The sequence below is a fragment of the Salvelinus fontinalis genome, chromosome 26 (genome assembly GCF_029448725.1).
Source record: "Salvelinus fontinalis isolate EN_2023a chromosome 26, ASM2944872v1, whole genome shotgun sequence".
Lineage (NCBI taxonomy): Eukaryota > Metazoa > Chordata > Actinopteri > Salmoniformes > Salmonidae > Salvelinus > Salvelinus fontinalis.
In genome coordinates this window covers 19,261,961-19,274,636 of record NC_074690.1, presented here as the reverse complement: position 1 = coordinate 19,274,636, position 12,676 = coordinate 19,261,961, and the positions used below count along the sequence as shown (strand labels likewise).

At 43.6% G+C, this 12,676-nt stretch overlaps 1 protein-coding gene across 1 annotated transcript; it reads left to right on the top strand.

Moving 5' to 3' along the window:
* The first annotated feature begins 338 nt into the window (after positions 1–338).
* LOC129823843 (keratin, type I cytoskeletal 9-like) lies at positions 339–9,520 on the top strand. Its single transcript, XM_055882876.1, has 6 exons — positions 339–1,108; positions 2,135–2,213; positions 2,486–3,186; positions 4,380–4,875; positions 4,958–5,018; positions 7,828–9,520. Exons 1-6 carry the CDS (start codon positions 719–721, stop codon positions 7,838–7,840), a joined length of 1,740 nt encoding a protein of 579 aa, XP_055738851.1. The 5' UTR covers positions 339–718; the 3' UTR covers positions 7,841–9,520.
* The last annotated feature ends 3,156 nt before the right edge of the window (positions 9,521–12,676 follow it).

The following is a 12,676-nucleotide window of genomic DNA, read 5'->3' as shown; positions in this document are numbered from 1 at the left end:
GGTTAAGTGCCTTGCTCAAGAGCACATCACCAGATTTTCAGTAAGTCGGCACCGGGATTCAAACCAGCAACCTTTAGTTTACTGGCCCAACGCCCTTAACTGCTAGGCTACCTGTCAAACAAAGGGACAGCTGGCCCCGCATGGGGCTAAGGTTGTGTGAATGTGGTCTGAATCACCTCCTCTGTGTGTGTGTGTGTGTGTGTGTGTGTGAGTTATCCTAACCCCTGACATGATGTCAAGGAAGGAGTTCCCAGAGTGGGAAGTGTGGTGAGGCGGTTCTAAACTCCTGACCATGTTTACACCTCAGACATAATCCTGTCTTCTCACTTTCACACCATATAACGCTCAGGAGAGAAAACGCCTGGAACTTTACTGTTTGGGCTGTCAATGTGTGCTACCTTAGCTCAGACACGGGATACTATCTCCACTACCAGGGTCTGCCTCAGATATCTCCACTACCAGGGTCTGCCTCAGATATCTCCACTACCAGGGTCTGCCTCAGATATCTCCACTACCAGGGTCTGCCTCAGATATCTCACATTTTATCTATTTGTTTAGCTTTTTGTTTGGGAAAGAAGAGTTCAGTGCTTGGGGTTTAACGCTCTCTACTTGGTTCTCAAGAAGTGGACACCATTTGAACCCTCTAAATCGGTCTGGGCTTGGCTGTTTCTCAGTAAGGGTGTTCTGTTCTGTACTGTGCCTCAGAGGCTAAACAGTCATGTACAAAAGCAGTTACTCCCAGGCCAAGTTTGGCTTGGAGGCCAGGAGGAAGATCCAGAAGCCCAGGGGGAAGAGCTGTGGCTACTACACGAGGGTTGTCTTCTTCTTCTCCTCTCTGATCCAGTCGCTCATCATCGTCAGCCTGGTGCTCTTCCTGGTCTATGGGAGCTCCCCAGACGCGGCGGCCGAGAGCCGGGTCCAGGACCTGGAGAAGAGCTTCAGCCGCCTCTCCATTGACAACATCAACCTCCGGCAGCAGGGAAAGAACCTGACGAAGCTCCTGAACGCCACCCTGACTGACAAGATGCGCAACGACAGGTATATGATGAATCTGCGTCAAGTGGCAAACGGGTCTGGCATGTTCATCGCCAATCTCAAAGGACTAGTGGTAAGAACTGAGACTGGTTTTGTCATCATTGTTCACAGGTCAATGCTAGAGGGGATTTGTGAGGTTGTGTTGGATTTTTAGGCATGCATATTTTGAAAAACTTTGGTGGATTTTCAATATGTCGATTTTGAATATTCATTACAATGACAGCAGTACACTATATACAGTCGGATCCCAATGATTGGTTTACTGAATATTAAAATGCCAGTTTAGCTGTATTAGTGGATAGGAAAACAAAACATGTGCTACATGATTTTGATTTGAGTGTAATTTAATATTACAAATATTACATTCAAGTCTCTTATACATATCATATAACATATGATTTCATTTCAGATAATTTCAGCAAATATAACTGAAAAGGTTAAAACAGTGGTCATGCAGTCATCAACATTAACAATCACTAATCACTGTATATTCAGATTTAAGCTTGACTGTTCATCATTTCTATAGATATATATATCTTATTTTGCAACAGTGTCAACAAAAATGTGCACTATTTTGCAACAGTGTCAACAAAAATGTGCCGTATCTTAATTTGATCATTCTGTTTTTGCAGAAATGTTTCTGTACAGCAGAAAATTCAATAGTGTAGTATGTTTAATTTGTCTTTATTTAACTAGGCAAGCCATTTAACAACAAATTCTTATTTTCAATGATGTCCTAGGAACAGTGGGTTAACTGCCTTGTTCAGGGGCAGAACAACAGATTTTTTTACTTTTGGGATTTGATCTTGCAACCTTTTGATTAATAGTCCAACACTCTAACCACTAGGCTACCTGCCACCCAAGGTAAAACATTTTTTTTTTTAAGGACAGTTAAAAATGTCAGTCTTGATTTGCCCAAATGAAAAATGGATCAACCTCTACAAAACATGTCCATAATAAAAAAAGATGTCTATAATCCACATAATAATTCACATTTTCTGTTGCTGCACATCTTAAATCTGTAGGTGAAATTTTCACTCAAATTATTATTGGTAGACAAAATGTGGTGCTGATGCATGTCTGTTATTAATATCCACAGACTCAGTGTGAAAACGATAAGGGAAGATGTCAGATTCAACTTAGAATGAACCAATGCTTCAGGGCCATGCCACCAAATGGTAAGAGAGCTGTAAGACAAACAAGGCTTTATTGCTCTGCGCTAGTGTTACATACAGTATTCATGTTCAATCGTCCACTCAGAATCTCATTCTAATAATTCACAGCTAAGCTTTCCTAAACCTATTAACTTCCCACTGGGCACACACTGGTTGAATCAACATTATTTCCCGGACAAAATCTGATCTTGGTTCCGAAGTATTAACATAAAAGTTTTTTCTTTCTTCTTTTTGTTCTTCAAAAACTTTTATATGCAACAACAATAATATGCAAGAAAACCAGGTCCAGCAGCTGGAACAATTGCTAAAGCTAGTGAGCTCCAACTTCAGTCAGACGGTGCAGTTCATGAGGATGGAGATGGAGAACACAGCCATGGACCGGGACACCCTGACCCTGGAGGCCATCTCCCTCCAGAGGGACAAGACCTTCCTGCAGAGACAACTGGAGGGCTACAGGAAGAAGTGCAAGGAGGACTTTGTCCAATCTCTGGCCGGCATCTCCGACGTCTCTAAAGCCTTCCTGTTGAAGATCGACAACCTTCTGCCCAATGTCAGCCCCTTCCTGCTCACCTGCGAGAAGCAGCTCCACCACCTGGACCAGATCCGCAACAACTGCACCGGTCTGTCCCGCGAGGTGGAGAACAAGTTCCAGCAATACCTGAACAAGGTGGGCTTTCAGATGTCGGAGATTGAGGGCTGCAGTGCCAGGCTGCAGGCGGATAAAGACCAGCTGAAGGAGGTCTACGACTGGTGCAGCTACAACCGCAGTGCCATGGCCCTGGAGCACCGCGAGAAGCTTCAGAAGACCCAGGAGAAATACGACCAAGAGACGGAGAGGCTGCTGATGGACAGCAGAAGGCTGCAGGGGGACAAGGAGCTACAGGAGACAGGGATGAAGGTGAAGGAGGGTGAGATCAGCATTCTCAAGGACAAGATCAATAACCTCAACACCTCACTGGTCAACTGTGGCTCCAGGGTAAGGGAAGCTCTATCGCGTGGTATTACACCAGGCTTTCATCCAACTCAGTGATAAGTGGCGGTAGATAACAACATAAATGATTTAGAAGTCAAACTGGTGCCAGAAATGGCTTCCGTCATTCGTGTGAAGCGATAGAGTTGGGACGCTGGTCAAAAGATCTAACCATGTAAATGAGAGTTGCAGGAGCTCCTCATAAGATTTTTTATGACAATTAGCTATAATAAAATACATCAGTGGAAAATGTAAGCAATGATTGATAGGTTGTTGTCGTGCTTTACTGTGGACTACATTAAACTGGGGGGCTCCCGCGTGGCACAGCAGTCTAAGGCACTGCATCTCAGTGCTTGAGGTGTCAATACAGACACCCTGGTTCAAATCCAGGCTGTATCACAACCAGCTGTGATTGTAAGTCCCATAGGGTGGCACACAATTGGCCCAGGTTTGGCTGGTGTAGGCTGTAATTGTAAATAAGGATTTAACTTGCCTGTTTAAAAAGAAAATGTATTGCCAAAACCTGCACTGTATGTACAGGCATGAGTTTGTATCAATTCAAGTAATGGGCACATTCAAACATGATGTTGTCTTTCTTACAATAAAATAAATCATCATGCTTTCATAATGCTCTCTGAAGTAAATACGCCTTGCACTGTTTTGGACCATAGAGATGTTTTATTTTTGGTATCTTATTAGGATCCCAATTAGCTACTACTAAAGCAGCAGCTACTCTTCATGGGGTCCATACAAAACATAAACCATAACATAATACAAAACATCAATAGACAAAGACAGAACTACATACATTTAAAACAATAAGTATACACGCTTTCATACATTTTTGCCTTCATAAACTTCTGATCATAAAATGTGTATGATCAGAATAGACACTATGACACTTCCTCCAGTACCAATCTGATCAGCAGGGGTCCCACTATGGGACTGGAGGAAGTGTCAATCTCATTCCAAAAAAACAATGCAGGGAACTCGAGGATAGGTAAAGGCCCCACTGGCTGGTAAAGTGCCACAGTCTATAAGATACAATTGGTGGTCATGTAATAATTAACATGATATGTTTGTGCTATTATTATATTTGAATATGCTAGATAAACAGCATGATTCATTGTTATATGTTGAAGTATTTTCACATACCGGTACTAACTAAACATTATTTTCTTTGTCTTATTATGTTTCAGACTGGAATGGGTAACCCAGGGATGTTCAGACCAAATCAGACTGGACCCTGGGGTAGCAGGCATGGGATGGGTGACCCTGGCTCAACTGGGAATGGATTTGGTGGGGCAGGGGCAAGCTCAAGAGGGTTTGAGTCCACTGGCATGGGTTCAAATCCATTCGGCAGTGCAGGGGCAGGTGGGACAGGGACAGGTAACGAGCCAGGCTCAACTAACCCATTTCGGTCAACCGAAATGGGTTTGTGGGCTACAGGTGGGTGGGGTTCCACAGGAATGGGTAACACAGGGATGGGTGGGGAAGGGTTGAGTGTAACAGGGCAAGGTAAAAGGGGGTCAACTGCTGGAACAGAATTGGGTGCTGGAACTGGTGGGTGGGGTGCTTCTGCAACAGAAAACGGCAACACAGGATTGGGTAGGTCCGGGTCAAGTGCTTCGTCATCATCAGGCGCCACAAGGATGAACGGTTCAGGAATGGACAGCTCGAACGGTTACAGTTCAGGTAAGATATAAAAATCACTTCTTATAAACACTGTGATATACTATGAACAATGGCTAATGTCGTTGTTCTGTTGTTTCCACAGCACATATCAATCAACACTTACGAGAGCTGCAGCAGTATTCTAAATCCGACTCCGGCTCAGAGTGAGTTCATATACCCTCTGGGTATTTAAGTGAATCCTAAATAAATGTATTAAGTTCTGTTGCTAAGAATGCCAAGATTAGCATCTTACTGGAACTTTTAATTCAACATGGCTGAGACAAATGTTTATTATGACATTAGAATGTCATCTAAATGTGACAAATGTTAATTTGTAATGAGTCATAGAGCCTCTACTTTAGAGATGAGTTTTTGCTCCATATTAAGTAGTGAAATTGGTTAAAAAATCACAACATGCACTTAAAATTTACCTTACAAATAGCAGTGTGGGGCAATCTGGAAAGCCAGTCAGTCAATAAATAATATAATAATACTCGTAGGAAAGGTTTTCATCTTTAGCTCACAATCTGTGGATAATAAACGATTAAGAAAGGTTAAAAAATTTGGTAAAACATCACAGCACAATTGAAAAATATATGGCACATGGAAACCAAACAAGGGTGGTCTATGGTGATAGGTGGGATGGGCTGAGAGTGGCTGAGGGTTGGGATTAAAGAGTTTGTTTGGTAATGTATTATTGTTATGTGACTGCTTTATATAACAGTACCAAGTATGTAAAATGTGTATGCAAAATGTATATGTCAAATCTATTTGTAAAATGTATGTAGTTGAAGTCTGAAGTTTACATACACCTTAGCCAAATACATTTAAACTCAGGTTTTCACAATTCCTGACATTTAATCCTAGTAAAAATTCCATATATTAGGTCAGTTAGTATCACCACATTATTTTAAGAATGTGAATTGTCAGAATAATAGTAGAGAGAATTATTTATTTCAGCTTTTATTTATTTCATCACATTCCCAGTGGGACAGAAGTTTACATGCACTCAAATAGTATTTGGTGACATTACCTTTAAATTGTATAACTTGGGTGAAACATTTCGGGTAGCCTTTCACAAGCTTCCCACAATAAGTTGGGTGAATTTTGGCCCATTCCTCCTGACAGAGCTGGTGTAACAGAGTCAGGTTTGCAGGCCTGCTTGCTTGCACACGCTTTTTCAGTTCAGCCCACAAGTGTTCGATGGGATAGAGGTCAGGGCTTCGTGATGGCCACTCCAATACATACATTTACATTTTAGTCATTTAGCAGACGCTCTTATTCAGAGCGACTTACAGTAGAGTGCATACATTTTTATTACATTTTTACATACTGAGACAAGGATATCCCTACCGGCCAAACCCTCCCGACGCTATGCCAATTGTGCGTCGCCCCACGGACCTCCCGGTTGGGCGCAAACCCAGAGACTCTGGTGGCGCAGCTAGCACTGCGATGCAGTGCCCTAGACCACTGCGCCACCCAGGAGGCCTAAGCCTTGACTTTGTTGTCCTTAAGCCATTTTGCCACAACTTTGGAAGTATGCTTGGGGTCATTGTCCATTTGAAAGACCCATTTGCGACCAAGCTTTAATTTCCTGACTGATGTCTTGAGATGTTGCTTCAATATATCCACATAATTTTCCATCCTCATGATGCCATCTATTTTGTGAAGTGCACCAGTCCCTCATGCAGCAAAGCACCACCACAATATGATGTTGACACCCCGTGCTTCACGGTTGGGATGGTGTTCTTCGGCTTGCAAGCCTCTCCCTTTTTCCTCCAAACGTAAAAATGGTCATTATGGCCAAACAGTTCTATTTTTGTTTCATCAGACCAGAGGACATTTCTCCAAAAAGTACAATCTTTGTCCCCATGTGCAGTTGCAAACCGGTCTGGCTTTTTTTATGGCGGTTTTGGAGCAGTGGCTTCTTCCTTGCTGAGCGGCCTTTCAGGTTATGTCGATATAGGACTGGTTTTACTGTGGATATAGATACTTTTGTACCTGTTTCCTCCAGCATCTTCACAAGGGCCTTTGCTGTTGTTCTGGGATTGATTGGTACTTTTCGCACTAAAGTACGTTCATCTCTAGGAGACAGAACGCATCTCCTTCCTGAGCGGTATGACGGCTGTGGGGTCCTATGGTGTTTATACTTGCGTACTATTGTTTATACAGATGAACGTGGTACCTTCAGGCATTTGGAAATTGCTCCCAAGGATGAACCAGACTTGTGGAGGTCTACAATTTTTTTTCTGAGGTCTTGGCTGATTTCTTTTGATTTTCCCATGATGTCAAGCAAAGAGGCACTAAGTTTGAAGGTAGGCCTTGAAATACATCCACAGGTACACCTCCAATTGATTCAAATTATGTCAATTAGCCTATCAGAAGCTTCTAAAGCCATCAGAAGCTTCTAAAGCCATCATTTTCTGGAATTTTCCAAGCTGTTTAGAAGGCACATTCAACTTAGTGTATGTAAACTTCTGACCCACTGGAACTGTGATACAGTGAATTATAAGTGAAATAATCTATCTGTAAACAATTGTTGGAAAAATGACTTGTGTCAAACTATAGTTTGTTAATAAGAAATTTGTGGAGTGGTTGAAAAAATGACTCCAACCTAAGTGTATGTAAACTTTCGACTACAACTGTATATGTAGCAGAAAAGCTATAAAAAACTAAGATATTTGTCCTCTGAAGAGGGTGGATGAGTTAATAAATAAAACATTTCTTAATTTTTTTTAAAGAAAAGGAGTTAAATTGGCCTATAGAAACTTACATTCTGTGGTAAATCTGTTGATTCTAAAGATTCCCTAAACATCTTAATAGGGGGTTAAGTTATTGAATTGTAAATTATATTATGTAAGGGAGTAAGCCATTGAGGCATGGATATGAGAGAAATGTTTAACAAAAAGCCTGCTTCCTGCAGTCGATGCAATTAACTGAAAAAGGATCTCTGTTATTTCTTCTTGTCTGCAGAGTATCGGGGTAATCCATGAAATTTCACAGAGGAAAATGGAGGAAAACCTATAAAACCCAGTCTCCTCATATTGAGTTCTGGTTTGTCAATGTACAGTACCAGTCAAAGTTTAGACACAGCTACTCATTCAAGGGGTTTTCTTTATTATTTACTATTTTCTATGTTGTAGAATAATAGTGAAGACATCAAACTATGAAATAACACATCATGTAGTAACCAATTTTTTTTAACAAATCAAAATATATTTTAGATTCTTCAAAGTAGCCACCCTTTGCCTTGATGACAGCTTTGCACACTCTTGGCATTCTCTCAACCAGCTTCATGAGGTAGTCCCCTGGAATTCCTTAATTTGTGGAATTTCTTTCCTTCTTCATGCGTTTGAGGCAGTCAGTTGTGTTGTGACAAGGGAGGGGTGGTATACGGAAGATAACCCTATTTGGTAAAAGACCAAGTCCATATTATGGCAAGAACAGCTCAAATAAGCAAAGAGAAATTACAGTCCATCATTACTTTAAGACATGAAGGTCAGTCAATGTGGAAAATTTCAAGAACTTCGTTAGAGTTACCAGCCTCAGATATTGCAGGCCAAATAAATTGACGTAACAGACACATCTCAACATCAACTGTTCAGAGGAGACTGCGTAATCAGGCCTTCCTGGTCAAATTGCTGCAAAGAAACCACTTCTAAAGGACACCAGTAAGAAGAAGAGACTTGATTTGGCCAAGAAACACGAGCAATGGACATTAGACCGTTGGAAATTTGTTCTTTGATCTGATGAGTCCAAATTTGCTTTGTGAGACGCAGAGTAGGTGAACGGATGATCTCTGCATGTGTGGTTTCCGCCATGAAGCATGGAGGAGGAGGTGTGATGGTGTGGGGGTGCTTTGCTGGTGACACTGTCGTGATTTATTTACAATTCAAGGCACACTTGACCAGCATGGCTACTATAGCATTCTGCAGCGATACGCCATCCCATCTGGTTTGCACTTAGTGGGACTATTTGTTTTTCAACAGGACAATGACCCAACACACCCATAGGCTGTGTAAGGCTGTGACCTGGCCTCCACAATCACCCGACCTCAACACAATTGAGATGGTTTGAGATGTTGGAATGCAGAGTGAAGGAAAAGCAGCCAACAAGTACTCAGCAAATATGGGAACTCCTTCAAGATTGTCGGAAAAGCATTCCAAGTGAAGCTGGTTGAGAGAATGCCAAGAGTGTGCAAAGCTGTCATCAAGGTAAAGGGTTTGAAGAATTTCAAATATAAAATATATTTTGATTTGTTTAATACTTTTTTGGTTACCACATGATTCCATATGTGTTATTTCATAGTTTGATGTCTTCACTATTATTCTACAATGTAGAAAATAGTAAAAAATAAAGAAAATACCTTGAATGAGTAGATGTGTCCAAACTTTTGACTGGTACTCTTGGCATTCTCTCAACCAGCTTCAATTTCTACCGACAGCAGTTGCACTGTAATATATCATAAAATAATATCTGCTGCTTCATGTATTCCATTTTTTTGAATGTCCTTGATAACCAGCCACAAATGTATGTTATTGGAATATGTTTATTTAGTCAGGAGAAAGGCATAAAAGTAGTAAATAAGCTGTTTTCAATGTACTGTATATACTTTTATTAAAAACTAAGGAGTACTTCTTGCAAACCTGGTTCTATGAATTAAGTGTGATGACTTCCATGTTTAAGGTCGGGGAGAGCGAGGTATGTTGTCACACTTGTCATGCTGTCTAACATTTACTGGGCACAATACATCACAATGGTATAAATGTCATACCAAACGAAAGAAGGAAGTCTTGGGAACATATTTTGTATTCATTACATCTTCATATCTTATTTCAGTAGGGAATTGTAGATCGTTAAATAGAGAGTGTGCACTTCTGACAATTTGCTTCATCAGCAGGTAAATTGTCACACTACGTCGGGTAAGTTGTCACATTGGATTATCAACAAATAAGAACAACTAATTAATTGTGAATATTGATTTTAATTTTAAATTCAAAACCACATTCAACTTCATTAAAGAACTCCAAATAAAAACAATCATGCCTAGAGAATCTGGCAAATCATGCCTCTCAATCAAAACAATAATGCTGGCAGAGCACACATGAATTAAGTGGCACGACCAATTTACTTTCAACTTTGAAATCGAATGTTCTCTGGCATGCACATAGATCCACGGTAATTGTTGGAATCGGAATGTAATGTAATGCTGCAGATAACTTGCTTAAATGTTTAAAGTCTTAACAAAACAGATGTGGTGTTTAAACACACTAATGCACTAATGCACAGTTTTGTAACAGCCTATACGACGTACATCCGTATCTGACTAATCAGACTCATCTTCAGAGTCACAGTTCTGGCACACATAAATTGCCTGGCCTGAGGTGCAAGCATCATGGCTGGTGTGCCTTTTGTTGCATATCACACACGTCACCCAAGTCTCCTTTGGAAGGCTGTTTGAAAATGGCTCCACACAGACTAGGCAGAAGCACTCTTCTTCATCTGATGATGACTCTTCTACGATTTTTCTTTTTTTAGCTGGCTTCTTGTTTTTGCTAGATTGTGGGTTATTCTTTTCCATTTCTAAGGCCTGCTTCACTGGTGTGTCAGAATTGCTGTTTTGTGCTGTTTTCTTCCTTCACAAGCAGGTTTTCGGGGGCCAACTTTTGGATATGTCCGGATGTCCTCTGCAGTTGGTAGTCCGCTGTCAGCAATGGCTTTGCTGGGTAAGGATGAGCTGGTGCTAGCATAAGAACTGGGCAGGTCTGTGTCTGAGCTCGTGCTAGGCAGGGCTGGAATAGTGCTGGGGCCTGGCAGGGCTGGAATGTTGCTGGGGCCTGGCAGGTTGGTGCTGGGGCCTGGCAGGTTGGTGCTGGGGCCTGGCAGGGCTGGAATAGTGCTGGGGCCTGGCAGGGCTGGAATAGTGCTGGGGCCTGGCAGGGCTGGAATAGTGCTGGGGCCTGGCAGGTTGGTGCTGGGACCTGGCAGGGCTGGAATGTTGCTGGGGCCTGGCAGGTCGGTGCTGGGGCCTGGCAGGGCTGGAATAGTGCTGGGGCCTGGCAGGTCGGTGCTGGGACCTGGCAGGGATGGAATAGTGCTGGGGCCTGGCAGGTTGGTGCTGGGATCTGGCAGGGCAGGGTTGGTGCTGGGGCCTGGCAGGTTGGTGCTGGGACCTGGCAGGGATGGAATAGTGCTGGGACCTGGCAGGGCTGGAATAGTGCTGGGGCTTGGCAGGGCTGGAATAGTGCTGAGGCCTGGCAGGTTGGTGCTGGGGCCTGGCAGGTTGGTGCTGGGACCTGGCAGGGATGGAATAGTGCTGGGGCCTGGCAGGTCGGTGCTGGGACCTGGCAGGGATGGAATAGTGCTGGGGCCTGGCAGGTTGGTGCTGGGACCTGGCAGGGATGGAATAGTGCTGGGACCTGGCAGGGATGGAATAGTGCTGGGACCTGGCAGGGATGGAATAGTGCTGGGACCTGGCAGGGATGGAATAGTGCTGGGACCTGGCAGGGATGGAGTAGTGCTGGGGCCTGGCAGGTTGGTGCTGGGGCCTGGCAGGGCTGGAATAGTGCTGGGGCCTGGCAGGTCGGTGCTGGGGCCTGGCAGGGCAGGGTTGGTGCTGGGGCCTGGCAGGGCAGGGTTGGTGCTGGGGCCTGGCAGGGCAGGGTTGGTGCTGGGGCCTGGCAGGGCAGGGTTGGTGCTGGGGCCTGGCAGGGCAGGGTTGGTGCTGGGGCCTGGTAGGGCTGGGTTCTGAATGGGGTGATCTGTAACGTAGGATGCCGCAAACTTGGTTTCCAGAAATACATCCCTGTTGTAAGGTTGTACCCCAGCCACCCTAAAGCCAGCCTAAATGTTCAAGGGGGTTGTAGCCAGAGGATAGGCGATTGCCACAATCCCAGGAATGTCATAAATTGACATGTCTTCCCGAGATTGTTCCTCATCCAGGTGTCACACTGTGTTGATGTGCCTCTTTAGCGGCCAGTAGACAAATCTGTCTAAGGGTTGAAGCCGATGAGAGCAAAGTGGTGGGAATGACAGCATAATTATGCCATTTTCTTTGGCATAATTGAGTCCATCAATGGACAGATGAGACTCGTGGTTTTGTCCAAACGGAGTAAACAGACCTTCTCCTTTGAGCACTTCGTATGCTCGACCAAATGTTTCAGGAAATCAACAAAGTGCACATCTTTCATCCACCCAGAGGGATTTTCCCCTCTTTTGCTGCCAGGTGGCCCGTTGATCAGGAAAGGATCGCAGAAGTTGACACGGGGAATATAAAATATGGAGGTATACTATTCCCTGTGGCTGAGACAGCACAGGCCAGTGTGACGAGGGTTCCCCTTTCAGCGGAGGTCAGTGACCCTACTTTCACGTCTGCCCACCATTTTGTCAGGTTTATGTACAGTGGTCACCCCAGTTTCATCGACATTCCATATGTCTCCTGGTCCAAATTGATATCTCTGTAGCACTTCTGCTACATTGGCGCGAACTTCAGCTGGTGTGCCACAGCAAACTGGTAGGCAAGTCTTCTGACCTCACTTGGCGACAGACCAAAATAAATGTCAGCTGACCTAGTAATATACTGAACAAGCTGCATCTCCAAATCAGGTGAAAAAACCTGCCGTGGCTTTGTATAGCCAACTACTGTTGTTGGCATGGCTGTCTGACTTTCAATTTCTTCTCTGGTAACCTTTTGACAATACCGAGTCAGAGTACGGTAATTTATGTCAAAATCCTTCGCTGTACTCCTGATTGATTTGTTCTGCAACTTCACCTACCTCACAGCCTTTAACGTTAAGGCAGGTGGTGTGCTGCCATTCTCTGT